A 20,555-nucleotide genomic window follows, 5' to 3' on the forward strand; every position below is an offset into this window, starting at 1 on the left:
GCTGTAACACAACTGGGTGCATTTTTTTTTTTTTTTTTTTAGAAGTATCTCAGGTGTGACTGAGATCTCCATACGCAGGTCAGAACCCCTGCAGAAGCAAGCACCTGACTCACCCACCCACAAAAAATACAGATCCCCTGTAAAGACCTTGTCTCAGACGACCACCGGGACAAGACCACAGGAACCAGATGAGTCCTCTGCACAATGTGACTTTGCTGCAGCCTGAAATTGAACTGCTGGTTTTGTCGGAAACTATGAGTGTTTACTATCATCATTTTGCATTATTGACACACTATTTTCCTAATTAATGCTGTTCAGTTGCTTTGACACAATCTGTATTGTTAAAAGCACTATATAAATAAAGGTGACTTGACTTGACTTGACAAAACTAAGGCCAATAAATGAAACAGTGCATTTACACACGATTTCCCCCTCAGAAACAAAGACTGTATGCTTTCGTGATACTCCAAACTCTAGAAACCACAGCCATCACTTACTGCAATGTATGCTGCCAGTTTGACAGTTTCAGTTATTCACGAGTCAGAATGATATAACACTTTTTCCCCCTGAAAATGCCAGGGGGATGTTATAATTAGAAGCTCTTTGGGTGACATTCATTACTGAAATAGAGCTATGCATGTCATCCCAATTCAACTGTCAAACAATGTACCACAGGTCTTAATGCATATATCATCATGACACACACATCACAATCATATCTCATTTGATTTGAAAAACTTGTTGCATCTTTCCCAAAAAGACTCATGGCTATATTAGATCAAAAGGGTGCTTCTACTAAATACTGAGCAAAGGGTCTGAATACTTAGGACCATGTGATATTTCAGTTTTTCTTTTTTAATAAATCTGCAAAAATGTCAACGATTCTGTGTTTTTCTGTCAATATGGGGTGCTGTGTGTACATTAATGAGGAAAAAAAATTAACTTAAATGATTTTAGCAAATGGCTGCAATATAACAAAGAGTGAAAAATTTAAGGGGGTCTGAATACTTTCCGTACCCACTGTATATGCCTTGCAGTGCTGTAATGATATATTATGATTTACCTTCTTCAGTAGATGCGGATGCTACATATTTCATCAGGTGTGCATGTCTCATTCAGAGCATGCATCATTCACTTCTACTCCAACTGAGCATGCAAAAAGAAAAGAAGACATCATTCAGCTTCCATGCTGAGAATGAGATCTCTGGCGTACATTTATAATTGAACATATGCAATGAAATGTGAACCACTGAAATGAATAACAGCTGGCATATATGTACCAATATATAATGACATAAAATATAATGGTACAAAACACATACTATTCATATACTGACTAAACATCACCTTCACACAGGTTGCTTAAAATGGGTATAAGGAAAAGGCTATTAAGACTAACTCCATCGCTCACCATTGTCTGGTTGACCTAGACAAAATTACAATATGGCAACAGAAACAGTGCTGTGGATACTTGATTTGGCTTTTTGACACATCAGAGTTAAAAATTCCAATCCCATTCTTCTCTCTTTTTCTATCATATATAGAAAATATTAGAATTATGCCTACCATGCCTTAATAGGCATTAGCATTGGATGTGTTGTTAAGTATATACTAAATAATATGTTGTTATCTTCCACTATTAGCAGTATAAGTTCAAATAGCTTCTAGCACTATTTCCACTTAGAGCATGGATATTACTGCTATTTTCACATGGCCTCAGCCAAATTTTATGCATTTTCTTGTGGTATTGTGATTTTATTACAATTTAAATTCAGAAATCAAAAACTAATTCTTCATAGAAGAGGTACATTCAAATGATCGGATGCATTTTTGAATATTTTTGAATAAATTAAAATTGCCATGTCGGTGGCAACTGTTTGTACTGTAAGAAACAAAAATGTTCTTGTCTGTTTGACAGGTTGATGTTGTATGTCCTTGGTTAAAATGGGCCAGTCAGATCTAGCCAATGGAACGGAGGACACGGTCTATGATGGAAGTCAAGAGACCAGCCTGGGAAACGACAGCATGAACACTTACAAACCAGCGTTTGTGGATGACATCACCAAGCACCCGAGTGTCCAAATATCTCTCATCTTTGCATATTCACTCATAATCCTGCTAGGACTTGTGGGTAACACCCTGGTGATTTACATGATCATTCTGTACAGAAACATGCGCACGGTCACCAACTACTTCATTGCGAACCTGGCCTTGGCTGACCTGATGGTGGACACGGTGTGTTTGCCTTTCACGCTGGTTTACACGTTGTTGGACGAATGGAAATTTGGAGAAGTGATGTGTCATATGGTGCCTTACGGCCAAGCTCTCAGCGTCCACGTGTCCATTCTCACCCTAACGGTCATTGCTCTAGAGCGCTACAGGTGCATCGTCTTCCACCTTGGCCAGCGCCTCAATAGGTGCACCAGCTTCATCATCATCGGCCTGACCTGGGCGCTCGCCGCCATACTGGCTGGCCCGCTGGCTATTTTCCGAGAGTATCGCCATGAGGAAATCCCATACATTGACTTGCGGATCTCGGTTTGCTCCGAGAAATGGCCCAACGGCACCAATCGGGACGCCGTCATCTACAGTTTATCAATGCTTCTCCTGCAGTATGTGGTCCCTCTGGCGATCATCAGCTACACTTACGTGTGCATCTGGATCAAACTGAAGAACCACGTCAGCCCTTCCAACCGCAGCGATGGCATCGGCCGCCGGAAGAAGACCACGAAGATGCTGGCGCTGGTGGTCGTGGTCTTCGCTGTTTGCTGGCTTCCCTTCCACGTGTTTCAGCTGGCTAGCGATCTCGACTTGATTCTCAAGTTCAAAGAATACAAACTCATTTACACCTTGTTTCACATCGTGGCGATGTGCTCGACTTTTGTCAACCCATTGCTCTACGGCTGGATGAACCAAAATTACAGGAATGGCTTTCTCATGTTCTTCCGCTGTGAACACAAGCCAGACACCATCTACCCTGATGGGTCCTTCAGGACTCGATCTTTGAGGGGGATGATTGTGAACGGCTACAATGATGGTCATCCCGCAACTGCTGTCTAATCATGAAGATGGAGTCTTCCTCTGTCTGGAGGAGCCTGCTTAATGCACAGTATATACAGTAGGGTACAATGGAGCTAAAGGCGCATCGTGGTAAAATAATAAGATAATAATTGGGGTAAGATAATAACTAGATGACTGACTTTTCCCTTTGATGACATGACGTGGTTGGGTAATCACCATATTTATAATGAAACCATGACATAATAAAATAAAGCAATAAGCCCCAAGAAGCCGTGGTTTACAGTGAATTTATAACAGCTAAGGGGCGTTGTTAGGCAAGACGCGAAGCTGTTATAAATTCATTGTAAACCACGGCTTCATGGGGTTATTGCTTTTATAAAACGGTTATTCCATATACGTAGTAAGGTTTCACAGAATAAAACAGAGCAAATAAAGTGTAACGATATTAATAAAAACAGTATTCTTCCACCAAACAATGTAGTTCCTCAGAAACAGTTGTGGTTGCAACAAAGTGGTTTCCAAGCAACACGCAAACGTAAACAAAGGTGTATGTTTGTAGTGTAATTTACAACAGCTTCGAACGTGGCTCAGCCAATCAGAATCAAGGACCGGAACTATCCGTTTTATAATATAATATTTATTGTTACTGCTGAAAACCATATTAAATTATTATGAGGATCTCCTTCAAGAATCTTTCCCATTTTAATTTTTTTTTTAAACTGAACATAATAAACTAGCATTATATTTACTGAACAAAAATAACATTTATTTATCAAAACAAACAGAAAATAGTACAAGCTTAGTTAAAGTGATCGTTTTAAACAAGTATTAACATGTGAAATGCAAAATATATTACTTCAGCTAAAGTATTTGTAGCATTGCTGGTTGCTTTTGCCCCATGCTGGTGAGCCTTTTATGCCAAGTGTGGAGAAAAAAAACTCTTGCATTTGTATGATTTTTAAACAAAACAAACCTCTTTCATTATTTATTTTCTCACAAAATGTGTTGCTCCATAAATAATCAATAAAAACTGATTTTTTTTCTGCAATCGTACATTATGGGAGTAGCGAAAAGCAGATTTTCCTTATGGTGTGCCCTTAGCCCTGTGGACCAGGTGGTGTCCATTTATCATCAGCCTTGTGCAAAACTCTTATTGATCATGTCAGGAGACAGCCTGGATGCTGCTGATAGGCTTTCAGCTCTGGAAACATTTTAGAGCCAATCACCTAATCTGTAAACGGCATGTGACTGATCACTCTTAGGATTTGGAGAAAGCTATTCATTAGCTTTCCCATATATCTTTATGGCATTTGCATGGCTACTGCAAGACCTACTGGAAGGACATGATTTCAAATCTGCCATCGTTGCTCATGGGGCCACAGAACTTTTTGAGTCAATTACCTGAGTCATAAATATCATGTGACTCAAGTCAAGTCACCTTTATTTATATAGTGCATTAGACGATACAGATTGTGTCAAAGCAGCTTTACAGTATCATAACAGGAAAACAGTGTGCCGATAATGCAAGAAGTCAATAGTAAACAGTCAATTTTCCAGTTAAAGTCAGCTCATCTTTCATTCAGTGATGTCATCGTCCAGCTCAGTTCAGTTCAGATCCCTCAGGGGCCATATGAAATGGTCTCATGACAACTCTGATTGGCGGATAGCGCCACAAGTGCGCACACAATTGCATACCCTTCACTAGTGCCTATTTTGAGCTGTTACATAAAGTCCATTTCATGCTTTAAGAGCCCTTCAAAACAGAATCTTGCACTGGTGAAATATGTTGGTTTTTTATGTTGTCAGAGTACACAGCAAATATGAAATTGCCATTGCTTTGTAGAAATCTGGTGCCAAAGCTAAAAGGCCCAACCTTGATCATGGTTAAAAATATGTTCATATATTGCATTGTGGGATACAATATCCACATCTGTTGTATTTTGCACATTTTGGCAGATGTAGTTCTGGGTGTTAATGTACAAGCATACAGGAAATTTGCATAATCTGCATATACATAGGGTGCGTCTCAATCTGCTCTATAGCTCCCGAGCTCATAAATCAGTATATCGTGCACTCGAATCTGGGCACTGGTAAGGACCCTGGCTCAGTGGGACAGTGATACACAATTTCCAGCAACATGACTATGTACGTCACCATACATTGGCCTAGATCGTCACCGCTGGTATTAATGAACAACTGGCAGGACCCATATCATTTTGATATTATTTTTTTATATTTTATATATATGTCCTTACAACATTTCAGCTGAATATAAATTATAAATGTTAACTATATGTTCACTACATGTCTAGTAAACTGTGTTTATGTGCACTGGAAGGACTCTGACTATTGAACTATAGGGAGCTGATTGAGACGCACCAATACTATACACTACATAAATGGCAACACTAGCATAACAGGATTTCGAACATAACCTACTGTTTTTGTAAAACACTCCAAGCATTGATATGCAATCAATGAATTGTCCATCTCAACATTTAACTAATGAATGTCTTTGTTATTCACTTATATTAACAGTTTGGTTGTGAGTTTAAATATTCAAGTAAATTGTATGACTTGGATGACTTCGATTTTGTGATTTGTCAAAGATGAAAATGTCTTGCACGTGTGGTTTTATGTATATTTGCATAGAGCCGATATATCAAGTAAATAAATTGCTTTATGCTACTGATTGTATTTATACTGTATGATGTGAAGGTTATAATGTACTTTGTATGCAAAGAATTAATGTAATCTATGGAATCATGTTCCTGTATACTTTATTGGCATATTTAATATCTATGCTGTGGTGGCAGTGAGATGAAATAAAAAATCGTCTTTGAAATTATTTTCCAGATAGGATGTGTGAGAACACTAAAATGCAGTGGAGGGAGGGAGTGAAAGGAAAATAAAACTATATCTGCACTTTTTTTTCAGTTCAGTGCCTTATCAAATCTAAAAACCTATAGAGAAAGACAAAACCATGGCAACACAACATATAACAAAAAAGATTTGAAATTATCTGCCTCACACCAACATTTGGCTGAAGTGATTATGAAAACAAAACAATATATCCACATTGCAGCTGCTGCATTATTCATCTCCGCTACACAACTCAAGTGTTTTTCATGCAGTAATCTCTGTTTTATTCTGTGTGTTGCACAAGGAGCATAAGGGAGGAGAAACCTCAGAGAATATAATAAATCGTGGCACAAACCTCTTGTTCTACATTCAATAAGCTATAAGATGAAGATCTGCACACAGATGAATAAAACAGATGCAGACAACGGTTATTAGTGTGTTTGTAAGATTCATTTGTCTTATCTGGACTTTATTTTATGTATTTATTTTTAACATGATGGGGTGTTTTTTGGAAATATGGCTATTTAAAAAAAGCTATTTCTCCAGGAGAGCAAATTGGAAACTAAATGACCAAGTTTGTTCTAAAACCAGCAATTAACAAATGTGTGCAAATGTAGTGTGTACTAGCAACTAATTGTAATCTCTATAATGTGTGTGTGTGTGTGTGTGTGTGTGTGTGTGTGTGTGTGTGTGTGTGTGTGTGTGTGAGAGTGTGTGTGTTTTCACCAAAACAAAGCACATATATTGTGCAGCTGAACGACTTATTTGATAAGAACTAAGGCTGTTATTTGTCATAGGCTTGGAATAAATCTAATCAGTTTCTGCCCTCTATTGGACAGAAGGTATTTTTCCAGAATGAAGATGAAGAAATCATCTAAAGAAACTGAAACATAGGTCAAATTGCAAAATAATTTTACAAACCAAACAAACAAGTTTTTCTCTCTTTTATGTATTATTTAAAAATGTACATTTCAAAGCAAAATGTCTAATTTAGGAATTTAGGATTTATCCTTTTATGCAGAAAATATTTCTTGTCTAACAGCATGATCTATACAAAAATTAAATAATGAATGACATCCTTTTAGGAAAAGTAAAGACATTACACCTTTAGGCTAAACATGAGAATAAACAGCTAACTGAACAAGATAAATAGTAAAAAAAAACACCAGTTCTTTTGAATCACCCTGACAGAAGATGGAACAAACAAATGGTTAAACAGAGAAAATTATACATGTTCATATACAGGTCTGCATACATAAAAAATCTTCTATTGCAAAGAAACATAAGCTATTGACAGATCTATTCCATATACTATCATTTTACTGTAACGTTTATTGTGTTTTATGGTTTTATATACATTTATTGTGTTTTATGGTTTTTACACTCCTGCAAGGACTGTGGTGCCATATTGCAGTGACGTTTTCAGAAGGAAATGCTGTCGTTTTGATATTAAACCTTTGGCATTTCTCAGTTAGAGAGCTCAAAACAGACCGAAGAGACATCTTTTAATGAAATGAAAGTTTGTTTCCGTAAAAATAGAGAAAAGGTGTTTAAAAACAATCAATGTATGGAAAGCAGAGTGGTTCCATCTGGTGGGAGAAATAAAGATAATCATATTTAAATAATACCATGGTCTAGGGCTGTGTTTTCTCTAGTTGATTATATGAGTATTTACAGGCAAAACTTCTTACTTTTAGGTTTTGCAATTTTATATATTTAGACATTATCAGAAACTACTTTGTAGATTGTACCCCCAAAAATGTGCTCTTTATTTTCAAATTGCCTGTTCATTTCCTATGGCAGTCATTGACCATGAAGATGGTAAGTGTGACTATTTTTCTTTAAAGACCATTTTGCCTAATCATGCCCAATATTTTTAACTGTGTGTGAAATTCCCTGCATTGTGGGGACCAAATGTCCCTACAAGGATAGTAAACCCCCCGCCCCCCATGAGGATAGAAAGTCCTCATAAACCCCAACTATAGCCTGTGTGTGTGTGTGTGTGTGTAGTTGCTGCCACAAAAGTCAACAAGTTTTGCACCATTCCGATAAAATAAACACTTAAAGGGATAGTTCACCCCAAAATGAAAATTCTGTCATTAATTACTCAACAGCAACACAACTGAAATATTCCCAGGTCCAGAAACGTAGTATGGACATCGGTAAAACAGTCCATGTGACATCAGTGGCTCAACTTCAGTTTTGCGAAGCTACGAGAATACTTTTTGAGCGCAAAGAAAACAAAAATAACAATTTATTCAACAATTCTTCTCCCCCGAGTTACGTCTTCCGCCATTTTAGAGTATCACAACACATATGTATGCTTTCCCCTAAGTGTAAACAACGCTGATTACGCTCTTGGGTACTCTCCAAAATGGCAGAAAACGTAACTAATACGTAAGAATTGTTGAAAAAATTATTATTTAGTTAGTTATTTTTGTTTTCTTTGCGCTCAAAAAGTATTCTCGTTCGCAAAACTGAAGTTGAGCCACTGATGTCACATGGACTGTTTTATCGATATCCTTACTACGTTTCTGGACTTGGGAACATTTCAGTTGTGTTGCTGTCTATGCAGGGTCAGAGAGCGCTCACATTTCATCAAAAATATCTTATATTAAAAAAAATATATATATCTTAATTTGTGTTCCGAAGATGAACGAAGGTCTTACGGGTTTGGAACGACACGAGGGTGAGTAATTAATGACAGAATTTTCATTTTGGGGTGAACTAACCCTTTAACAAATTCAAACTTTTCGGCCTAAAATGGTTGATGACCTCCAAAAGGGTTATAGGCCTATTTAAGGTGATCAGATTTATGAAATGGAAATGGGGGCATTTAAATGTCAAAACATAATTGAAATCTCACTTGTTATTTTCTATTAATTAAAAAAGGGAGAATACATTTTAGAACGTTTTTGTTGTTTAATTGTTGTGGGTTCCTTGTTTTGTTATTGATAATTATAGAGTGATTTTTGTTAAATTGTATTTAAACCTAATACAATCAAACTGACCCTAACTAGGTTTAGGCCTACCTAAAATCACTCTGTGAAAAATAGTTCATTGTAAGCATTGTTAATAGCAAACATATAAGTATGATTGTTTATTTGATTGTTATTGTACTTTCACTCACCTGGTATAGACATAGTGATGTGTGTGCAGAACAAAGCCACTAGAAGGCAAGCTGGCAACCATTAGCTGAAAAAGCGTAACGGCTAATGCTAACGCTTCCGGTCTGGCAGTACGTGGGAAAGGAGACCAGAGGCCGTTGTTTTTGAATGGATGTCAATGGAGGAGAGGCTTCACTATGCTGAATAAACAGCTTTTTAGAGGAAACAGCTCATCATTTAATAAATCGACAGCCTATCGGCTAATCTTCAACATGTTTTACACTAAACAATACTTTTGGATTGAACTATTTTTAGAGTTTACCATGAAAAAAATGCTGTTTTATAAGAAAAGTCACTGATTTTTTGCGACAGGTGGGATTCAGCTTATGGCACTTCTCATTCATTCTCATGGGATCCGTAAACGGCGATTGAGTGTCGCACAACATTGAATTGTGAAATTCAATGACGGCAAAGCTTTTATGTGATTGGTTTTTAATTATTAATTAAAAGAATACAGACCCTCTCATCTCCCAATAGTAAGACAATCTCGGGTGTAGAAATTATTTAATTGTGACAGCGGAACTTTCAAGAACGTTTCTGCGCAGCGCTGACCTCATACGTCATCAGCCCGGAGCTGCTTCCGTGTAGGACTGTTGGCGCAAGCTACATTAAAGTGATTATTATGTTTTGAATATGGATATTTTTCTTACAAAAATGCATCGATTCGCTACAGGAGGCCTTTGTTCACCCCCCGGAGCCGTGTGAGACACTTTTTTTTTTAATGGATGTGCGCTTTTTATTTAACTTCTTTTGGACTGATGCATGCAACACCCGCTGAGTGGCATTAAACCATAGACTGTAAAAAAAGATGGACAACGCACCTTCAATCTCTTCCATTGAAGAAAAGTGAAGCCGCCATTGTCCCAACAGGGGGCGGCCATATTGCGCTGATTTGGAACCAGTGTCATGAGAAATCGAGTCCCCCCTCGAAATCGGGTCAGCTTAGGACCCCGAGTGATCCCATTGACTCAACGAACTTTTAATGGGTATTATTTTTAGCACCTAATTACAATTCCTGCAAAATCGCGCTTTGATTTATGTCGTTTGAACTTCATTATAATGACCATTCATTTCTTTTAAATTACATGTTTCATATGCTAGTATCCGAAGCTATAGGTTGTGAAATCAAACATTACTTGTTTTTTTTTTGTTTTTTTTTGGTTAGCTCACGTACTAGCATAGCATACAGCTACCCGATTAGCCTGCTAGGTTAGATTATACACCATGCATTTGCACTTACCATACATATATTCACAACGAAATAGTAAGAAAAGTGTTGACTTTTGATCAGGCATTTAAAACAGCTACCGCCTTGGTCCTAAGTGGACCCGATTTCGAGGGTGGACTCCATAGACATATAAATACCTAGACGCCTCAACTCCAATATCCTCCTAAAGATCCCGAAAAAGTCCGTTGGCGGCTGGCGCCTCAATTCACTCAGAGAAGACTCAGCTGTCAATCATGACGTCACACTCCCGTTTTTATAACATCACTTAACTAACTAAAACCAAAATTATTTTAAAAAACGAACACTTGAACTTACATCAGCGTGATAAAATCTATATCAAATGACAAAAGCCATCTTTGGAAAAAAATTATTTGAAGTGAGATTTAAAGGGGTCATATGATGCGATTTCAAGTTCTCCTTTCTCTTTGGAACATGTCAACATATTCTGTTACACCAAATACACAAAACAATGATCTTTAAAAAAGCATCATATGACCCCTTTAATTATTTAGTTTGTCCCATGTCCCATTAGATTGCACGGAGAGGGCGGGGTTTATGACCTATACTGGGACCAGCCACCTGGGGGCGATCGAAACGCAATGGCTTCACTTTTTAAGACTCGTGCGGCACACTTGGTTGCAACACATCGAGGCAGATTAAAACAAATAAACTGCGATCTGTGTTCAGTTGTACGTTCTGCTACTTTTTGTGGGCTAATTTTCATTTTTGGGTGAACTAACCCTTTAACTTAGCGGCGCAGCTCCCTCTGTCGGTAAAAAATATTACTACACGAGTGCTCTGGTGAGCATGCAACAGCAGGCTTCTATGGTCGTTTTTGCAGTGCATTGGCGGACTGTTTTGAACTGAAAAAAAACGGGACATTTTCATGGACAGATCGCGGGCAGGACACCAAAAACGGGAAATAGCCCCGGAAAACGGAGATGTCTGATCACCCCCTTATCCAGACCTTGTTAAAGTGTAAAGTGTTTTTTTATATATGCATACTCTTCAAAACGTATGTACTTAGATTAGAATTCACGTTAAATTTATGTAGTAATATTATGGTTAGGGTAAGCTACATGTAAACCAGCTGTACAGTGCAGTAACGTGCATGGTCTTCCGGAAGTGGCGTAAGTGACCATGACCTTCTTCTCTTTAGTCACGTACAGTGAGTCATGTAGAGTAGACGAGACACACGGATGGTCGCGAAATGTAGGAGTAGAGAAAAATCACTTCGCAAAGCGCCCCATAGTCTGTTTACGCTGGTAAGTCCTCATTCATGTTAATAATTGTTTTCGTTCATTCATTCAGAAAGAGAGTAAACATGCGTTAGCCGCGAGCTAACGTTAGCAACACGAGCAGCAGATGTGCATGACATTCATCCAACGGTCCAGGTTTAAGTTAGCTGAAGTAACGTTAAAGGTGAAAGGCATAGCTTATAATGCAGTGTTACAGTTTTAATACTTGTGACCACTACTGCTTCTAAAATATTAATAATAAAATTATCTAATCGTCTTTTATATAGCCATACAACGTGTAATTCTATGGCTGATTTTTAGGCACCATCTTGTCAAAACCTAGTGGTTTGTGTAACGTTACCTAAACAGCGTTTTTGGGCATCATAGCGTCAAAATCCAGTCAGTTGTCGAACATTTCGGACATCACAGTCTCAACGCAGTAAGCTTGTTGTCTTGATGGCTGATTTGAACGTTATGGTCTCAATAAAGTGAAATTCTTATCTGGATCTGGTTTCTGAACAGCTTTTGTTAACATTGTAATCTGAAAACCAAATGGGCTGCCTGCATAGACAGCATTTTTTTGGCTCTCATAGTATAAAAACCTGCAAAAAAATGTTTGGGCACGACTAGTATATTCCAGGTCAGCTGACGTGTAGGTATGCAGCTCATGCTTCTTATCTGTCAGTCCATTGCTAAAGTTGCACGTACTCATTTAATTCAAGTCTTATTCCTTAATTAAGGCTTTCCTCATGCCTGTCTTCAAGATATTATTTAGTTTGACTTATATTCTTTAGTTATCAACTAGTTGCTGTTTTTGTGCTTTGTTAGTTTTTAGCACAGGCAGGTTGAGAGGGAACAATGGTGAAGTATTTCAGCTGTGCAGGCTTTCTGAAGAGCTCATGGGACCAAGTGTTTTTGGCATTCTGGCAGAGATACCCCAACCCCTACAGGTACTACAAATATGTATATTTGTCTTTTTTTTGAGAGACCCTCCTACAGCTCCTGCAGTACATGTATATCTTTTTTTGTTTTTTTTACAAGATTTCCTATGTATTATATTCTTATACCACTTATAACCACTGTCTATTTGATTTTATATCATTTCTTTATTTGTATTCCTCAGTAATCATGTTTTAACTGAAGACATCATATTTCGGGAAGTCACTCCGGACAACTGTCTGATCTCCAGACGTCTCCTGACCAAAACAAGCAGAGCTCCTCGCTGGGCGGAGAAGTTTCTGCCTGCTCACATGGCACAGAAGGCTTACATCATTGAGGACTCTGTAGTGGATCCTCGAGGCAGGACCATGACCACTCTCACCTGGAATATCAGCCACACTCGTGTGATGGTGGGCCGCCATCCCTCCTCCTGTCTCGCAGAGCTGACAAGAACATGTCCGAGTGATGTTGCACCCCAAATCTATAGAGAATAAGGATTTATATTTGTCACAAAAACAAATGAAACCTATTTTTAGGACCATTAATGTGTTGTGTATTCTGACAGTATTTTTATGACAGTAAGCACTTTGTCTTCCAAACGTAGTGGATTAAAACATGTAATGGATAGTAAAAAATAATTCATAAAATTACAGTTTTTTGGGGGGGTATTTGGTGACGTGCTCAAAATCAGCATCAAAAAAAGTGACAAAGTGGCCAAAGTGGGGCTTTAAATGGGATTAATTTAAAGACACTTCTCTTTTTCTTAACTAAAGCACAGCATGCGGAAAATTGCAGACGATAGATGAATAATATTTCACCTGCTGGCACTTGAATATGTGAATATGGCATGGGAGCAAAATAATGACACATGTATTTGAAGCAAAATAGCATGATGTTGAATTGCACTAATTAAAAAATAAATAATGCATTGCATTAACAGTGCTTGCATTTTAATGCATTGCATTTTTAGTGCAATTCAACATGCTTTTTTGTTTCAAATACAGTTACTTCTATAATATAGTTATTTTGTATGATTTCCTGGACTGGCTATGATTAATTATCAACTGGCCTGACTAGACGTGAACTATGAGAGGTTAACTATGTGTTTTCTGTGTGTAGAGTATTGAAGAGCGTTGTGTGTACAGAGTGAACCCTGACAACAACAGCTGGACCGAGATCAAGAGAGAGGCCTGGATTTCCTCCAAACTGTACGGCCTCTCTAGAGCGATTCAGGTCAGTGGGTGACAGGACGTCTAAACAACACTTGGTTATGTTGATCTCAAAGAAAGTTTTATTACAGTAGTGTGTGTGATATGTTTAAATACATTTGAATAACATTCTGCAGCCTGGATCGTTGCGTTGATGCTGAAGATCATGCGGGGTGTTTATAGCTAACAGCTGTTTAGTCTGCAGTTAAATTACCTCACTGGAACTTCCACAACACTTGGCAGCAAGGAGTGTTTTTCTCAAAGCGCTTTACATCTTTCTATCCCATTTTCAGGAATTTGGTCTTGCCCGGTTTAAGAGCAGCGTTACAAAGACCATGAAAGGCTTTGAGTATGTCCTGGCCAAGATGCAAGGTAAGATGCCAGCTAGAGTTCAAGTATGCAGTAGCAGCTTAATGGTTTAATTCATTTAGTTGTAAACATGGTCGGCTAAGCTGGATCTCATTACTGCACAGGTGAAATGCCCACACGTACTCTGGCAGAAACCGCAACTGTGAAGGCACGCGAGACCGCACTCGCCGCCAAGGAGAAGGCGAAAGATTTAGCCTCTCAGGCTCAGAAGAAGCAGTATGTATGATGAGTCCAGTGTCCGGACTCTCCCAGCACTTCTGAAAAGGGCCGTGTCATGCCATCACAGGACACAGACGTGGATGTGAGATGCATTTAGCCAGGAGCTGAGATGATCAAATCGTGCCTGTCTGGATTCTCAGAATGCATTTAGTGAAGCCCATGTGCTCTTCGACTGAAATTCTCTAGTAAACTTGATTTGATGCAGCAGAATCCTCCACCTGCTCCTGATTTTACATGTGTTTGCAATTTTTTCGATTGCTAAATTCATTTCTCTGATTTTGTTGTTGTATTTCAAACATGGCCTCTCTGAATCTTCATATTCAGACTTACTAAGTGAGGTCTGTAATCTGCCTTGTTTAGCAATGTGATTCGTCGCTTCAAATTGAAGTTCTATCTGCATTGATTGGTCCACGGTTCCAGCAGTCACTGCCGGCGTGATATCTAGAGTTCTGCAGAGGAGTCTGATCTTTGGCACATGAGAGCATACAGGTGCATCTCAATAAATTAGAATGTCGTGGAAAAGTTAATTTATTTCAGTAATTCAACTCAAATTGTGAAACTCGTGTATTAAATAAATTCAATGCACACAGACTGAAGTAGTTTAAGTCTTTGGTTCTTTTAATTGTGATGATTTTGGCTCACATTTAACAAAAACCCACCAATTCACTATCTCAACAAATTAGAATACTTCATAAAACCAATAAGAAAAACATTTTTAGTGAATTGTTGGCCTTCTGGAAAGTATGTTCATTTACTGTACATGTACTCATGAATTTTTCCACGACATTCTAATTTATTGAGATGCACCTGTATGCCAGAAAGTATTGCACCGGATGGATGGCAATGTCTGATTACAAGTGTGAAAGTTGTCCAAAAATGTCCAATGTTGAGTGTCTGAAAGAAGAAATGCATTCGTTTAATGAAAGGGTATTGCTTATGTAATGATTTATAGCTGTTAATTGTTCGTGACCAGCAGGTATTACCAATAAATATTTTCTATCTGACATTCTCGTTTTTGCTTTTTTTTTTTCTCATTTCATTTGCATTGTGATCACTGTTGAATAGGAGAGATAACACCATTTTAAGCAGATCAAGTAAATCTCATACCACTTATATTTTCTAGAGAAATGAAACCAAGCGTGGCATTTAAATAGGCCAATATGTTCTCACTAGGTCTGATATGACTGAATACTAGGCTGTTATGTCAAGATGTCTAGACTAATATATTACAATCAAGCTCCCTAGTTGCAAATAAATAACGTATGCAAAATCATAGTGACAAGTCAGATTAAATACGTAAAATATTTATTTGTACAAAAGGCTTATGTTGGTAAAAGAATAAAAATGCTACATATGAATACAAGGAGAGACATAAATACAAAGGTGCTCCTGGTCCAATGACATACGAATAGTTCTTAAGGCATTTGGTGTTCAGAACTGTATATACAATGTACATTTTGCTGTGTACATTAACACAGTTACTGTACAAACATCTAAAAACAAAGGCATGTTCATAATAGTTTGCATAAATGACTGATATGAGCAGATACTGAACAGTTTGCAAATACAGCCTATGTATTTTGTCAATACTACCAACATACTGAATTGCAGTTTAAAAAACAAGAAAAGAAAAGTAAAACATTTTCACATGAGCAGACTAACACATCTTAGGGGAAAAAGGATTAAACTGCTGAAAATCCACTGTACAAATATAAATGTACTATGTTCTGTTTTTCAGGCTTCTTGCTTAGGGCTCAACATAAGAGCTTGTTGTTGGGTGTTTTAATAGCACCAACTTTGATTCTCTGAAGTGAACCAAAGCACAGTAAAAAGTACATAAAAATGAAACGTCACGATGATGCTGATAGTAGTTCAATAATCATTTCAAACCCAACTGTACCTTTACCCAATAGCAAATAACAAGTGCATGGCTGTAAAGGAAAGCATTCTTTTCCTATGAATTGCAGCACCACAACCTTTGAATTAGCTTCCCCAGTTTTTCAATTAGAAAAAAAATTGCAATATTAAAAGGGGAAAAAAAAAAAAAAGCATTGACAATCTGCAATTTCACACATTTGCAAACTTGAAAGAAATAACACACCTAAAGAGACATCACAAGTGCTCATGCGTATGCTTTGTGCAATGTATCAAAACTCAGCTTTTAAAACAGAATTAAATAAGCTGGATATTAAACATTTAAGTGCAAGCCATGTGTACTGCAGGCTGACCCTAAAGTTAAAGGGATAGTTCACCCAAAAATGAAAATTCTGTCATCATTTACTCACCCTCATGTCGTTCCAAACCTGTATGAGTTGCTTTCTTATGTTGAACACAAAAGAAGATATTTTGAAGATTGCTGGTAATCAAACAGCTGGTGTTTTTTTTCCTACTATGGAAGTCAATGCAACCACCAACTGTTTGATTACCAGCAATCTTCAAAATATTTTATTTTGTGTTCAACATAAGAAAGCAACTCATACAGGTTTGCAACGACATGAGGGTGAGTAGATGACAGAATTTTAATTTTTGGGTGAACTATCCCTTTAAGCTCATTAGCCGGATAGAAGACAACTAACGGGTGCAATGTGACCATAACTAATCCAGAAAAAAACAATCATTCTGTGGAAATAAAGCATCACCAAAATTGTTACACTTGAATCTCACGAGTGTATAGACCAATTATAGGTTTGTAAACATTCAGGATGCGCGCGCATCATGGTTGCAGAAAACCCGGGAGAGATAGCCTTTACGGCTAGAGAATTTCACGGATAGGGTACAAAATAGTTAGGTTTAAAAAGATTATACATTATATTGATTAGATGTCATTTTCAAAATGTTCTCCGCATATTACAAGAGCTTGTCACCCAGCGATAAGCACTTTTATTCAACGAAATTGACGTTAGAGAGTGGGATAGTCTTACAGATCCGAAACAGGGGTGACGTTTTTTGTTTGTCTGGAGGCAGAAAATGACGGTTTTCAAGCGGCAGTCTATGGAGTCATGGAATAAAAGAATAGGTCAATTTGATTTTATATTTCAAAATTCTGACTTTATTCTCGCAATTCCGAGATTATATCTCACAATTCTAATAAGGAAAAACAACTCGTCATTCTCTCTTTTCCCCTCGGCTCTTCTGGCTTTTTTCCCTCAGATTTGACAAACTCACTATTTTTGAGTTAAGTCGAGTTATAAAATTTGAATTAGGAGATATAAACTTGCATTTGCGAGAAAAAAAAAGTCAGAATTGTGAGATAAAGTAAATAAATGTTATGTAAAAATGTTAATAATATCAAAAGGCACAAAAATATTTTTTTCTTTTATTCCATGGATTTTACCCATTTATCTCCACTTGTTCCCAGTGTTTTTCTGCAACCACTATGCGTGCGCAGCTGCAAGTGAGTAACTGCGACTTCTACTCTGAATTGGTCTATAGCATACTAGAGCACCATAATGCCATTAGTGTAAAGAATACACTACACAAAATAAATTCCAGTCATGCTTAGTTGTTTGCGGCTGATGGTTTCAGAGTGGCAGCAACATAAGGCTGTTCTGTGATGATGATGATGATGGTAAAGCCCATCAAACGTTTGCGGAGTCCCCCATCCACTTCATACCGTTCTGTGATGTTTGTAGATCTGGGACGGTCATAACCAGGTGTGAACAGAGGTAGAGTAGCTGTGGTCCACCCCAGCATGTGATGAGCCCAGACCATCTGACTCCAGAGTCCACACCATGCTCTCCACATCGATCTCAACGTCCTCTGCAATTTTCAAGCAAATATGATCAACACCTCATGTGACTACTGTACCACCCATATATAATAGCCAGAATAATCTTAAAAAATAACAAATAAACGGTTTATTAAACCTTCAGTAAAGCTTTCATTTAAAAAGTGTTTGCATATGTGACCCTGGAGCACAAAAGCAGTCTTTTAAGTCGCTGGGGTATATTTGTAGCAATAGCCAAAAATAAATTTTATGGGTTAAAATTATTGATTTTTCTTTTATGCCAAAAATCATTAGGATATTAAGTAAAGATCATATTCTATGAAGATATTTTGTAAATTTCCTACTGTAAATATATTAAAACGTAATTTTTGATTAGTAATATGCATTGCTAAGAACTTAATGTGGACAACTTTAAAGGCGATTTTCTCAATATTTGGATTTTTTTGCACCCTCAGATTCCAGATTTTCAAATAGTTGTATCTCGGCCAAATATTGTCCTATGCTAACAATCCTCCAAAGCTTATTTATTCAGTTTTCAGATGATGTATAAATCTCAATTTCGAAAAAACGACCCTTATGACTGGTTTTGTGGTCCTGGGTCATATATGCGTTTTTAAATTAAATAGTTTTAACCAAGTTAAACCAGTTACTGATCAGAATAATAATAGAATATAAATATCTGAACTCTAAAAGCTCATATTAATCTCACAGAAACTCTAATTTAGGAATATTAACATCTCGGCCGTCTGATGATCACCTCTCTCAGAGTCGGATCTCTCGGAGGACACAGCTGAGCCAAGGCTGTCGTTACGCATCCTCTCTGAACTGCCCTGCAGTTTCTCCAGCTGTGTGCGCAGTTCTCTCTGCTCCCACCGCAGACGATCCTTCAGCAGCTCTGCACGCTCGTCCTGTTCCTGCAGCTTCTGCAAGCGCACATGAAGACCCACCTTTAAACCTTCTGCTGTGCATCTCATCAAATCTCACTGCATCACCAGGATCAGAACGACTTGCTTCACATCTCTCTGATTGATTAATTAGGTTAGCTCCTTTCCTTACTGGCAGACAAAAACATTTGTAAATCATTTACAGTAAATGTTCTGTTGCAATTTATGCATTAAATATTTAAGCATTTGTCTAAAATTGGACATCAGTCTTGTAATAGCAATCCACCAAATGGCGGAATCTTGTGGGTGCTGCAAGAATTGCATGCAAGGCTGCCATTACAGCACTGCATATGAGGGAAATCAAGAGTATTCATACAGTAACTTGCTTTGATTTTAATCAACTTTATTCAATCTAACAGCCATTCATACACAAATGAGATGTGTTACATAAATACTTGATATAGTTTAAGCTTGTCATTAAGAAACAGAAGCAAACTCACTGAGTTTGTTTGTTTGTGTTTAACTCCATTCCAGCTTCTGTGGCTATTTTCATGGTGAGAAATATTATGGCTGAATTGTATCATGTTTTTAGAATTTATTTTTGCTAAAAACTCCATAACTGTATTTGGCTTAACTCTTAAAAATCTCTTCAAAAGAGTTAACTGAATAAAAAAAAGTTTTCTCACAGGGTTAAAACCAGCACAATCTAATAAAACATGCCTCAAGGATAAAGGGATTCGGCAGAGAGAACATGTTGGAGGATCTTCCCCTAGTATTAAAAATGTGCGTGTCATCTGGTGGTGTCACACAAGGTGTGTCAATCTGGTCCCATCGGTTAGAAAATTGATAGAAAATTATTTTTCCAACATTGGGACTAATTTCATGGAGTTTATTCATTGTATATAGATCCCACTAGGGCTGTCAATGTCTGAAAAACTAAATTCGAATCTTGTACTTATATCGAATTATATTCTAATTTAAAATGCATAATTTCAGTTAGGGTGAAGAAAAGCTTTTGGCTTCTCTCCTGAGGCCACAAGAGGGCGCATCGAGCAAAATATTACTAATGCACGTTTATTCAAAGCATAAGATAACATGACTATCTGTGAAAAAAGTGCATAATGTTTAAAATAATGTTTATAAAGCAATTATAATTAATTAAGTTGCTTAAACAGAACAGCATCATGTATGTATGCATAGTTTAATACAAAGGGCGGAAAGCCAATCACACAGAGTACATTTTTCATTTAAAAACATGAGATGCAGTGGGATGGGGAAAAAACCCCGCCACAAAGTCTCGAGATATGTTTTTTTTTTTTCAAAGTTGAACTTGCATTCATTTTACATGGCTTTCTAAACATGCGGCTCTTTTGTGCGAGATGCGAGTGCAACGGTGATAGATGTCCCTCTAGAAAATGCATGAAATATGCGTTCTTTGTGAACGTCTTGGTTTCAGTTTTGACGTAAACAAGATCTTCTCCGTATTGATGTTCGCTTTTTCCGCAATATTTTTAATGAACAACGCAGCAGCGCCGCAGCAGTGGCTTCAACTGGACAGGCTAACAAAAACATTACAGGTGCATCTCAATAAATTAGAATGTCGTGGAAAAGTTCATTTATTTCAGTAATTCAACTCAAATTGTGAAACTCGTGTATTAAATAAATTCAATGCACACAGACTGAAGTAGTTGAA

General features: G+C 37.5%; 3 protein-coding genes across 3 annotated transcripts in view; 2 read left to right on the forward strand and 1 right to left on the reverse strand.

Moving 5' to 3' along the window:
• The first annotated feature begins 1,944 nt into the window (after positions 1–1,944).
• LOC107660446 (neuropeptide Y receptor type 2-like) lies at positions 1,945–3,060 on the forward strand. Its single transcript, XM_016449750.1, has one exon. It carries the CDS (start codon positions 1,945–1,947, stop codon positions 3,058–3,060), a length of 1,116 nt encoding a protein of 371 aa, XP_016305236.1.
• Positions 3,061–11,384: 8,324 nt separating this feature from the next.
• On the forward strand, positions 11,385–14,731 carry LOC107660432 (PRELI domain-containing protein 1, mitochondrial-like). The gene is made up of 6 exons (XM_016449731.1): positions 11,385–11,543; positions 12,345–12,466; positions 12,640–12,865; positions 13,575–13,688; positions 13,957–14,035; positions 14,137–14,731. Exons 2-6 carry the CDS (start codon positions 12,375–12,377, stop codon positions 14,256–14,258), a joined length of 633 nt encoding a protein of 210 aa, XP_016305217.1. The 5' UTR covers positions 11,385–11,543; positions 12,345–12,374; the 3' UTR covers positions 14,259–14,731.
• A 2,835-nt stretch (positions 14,732–17,566) lies between these two features.
• The window catches only part of mxd3 (MAX dimerization protein 3), a 7,827-nt gene continuing 4,838 nt past the window's right edge, over positions 17,567–20,555 (reverse strand). The window contains exons 5-6 of the mRNA XM_016449735.1: positions 18,736–18,901; positions 17,567–18,010 (exon numbers count right to left, since the gene is read on the reverse strand). Of these exons, the coding sequence (XP_016305221.1) occupies positions 17,895–18,010; positions 18,736–18,901 (282 nt within the window). The 3' untranslated portion in view covers positions 17,567–17,894. The remainder of the gene's footprint in view (positions 18,011–18,735; positions 18,902–20,555) is intronic.

The sequence above is a fragment of the Sinocyclocheilus anshuiensis genome, unplaced genomic scaffold (assembly GCF_001515605.1).
Source record: "Sinocyclocheilus anshuiensis isolate Anshui unplaced genomic scaffold, SAMN03320099.WGS_v1.1 scaffold1763, whole genome shotgun sequence".
Lineage (NCBI taxonomy): Eukaryota > Metazoa > Chordata > Actinopteri > Cypriniformes > Cyprinidae > Sinocyclocheilus > Sinocyclocheilus anshuiensis.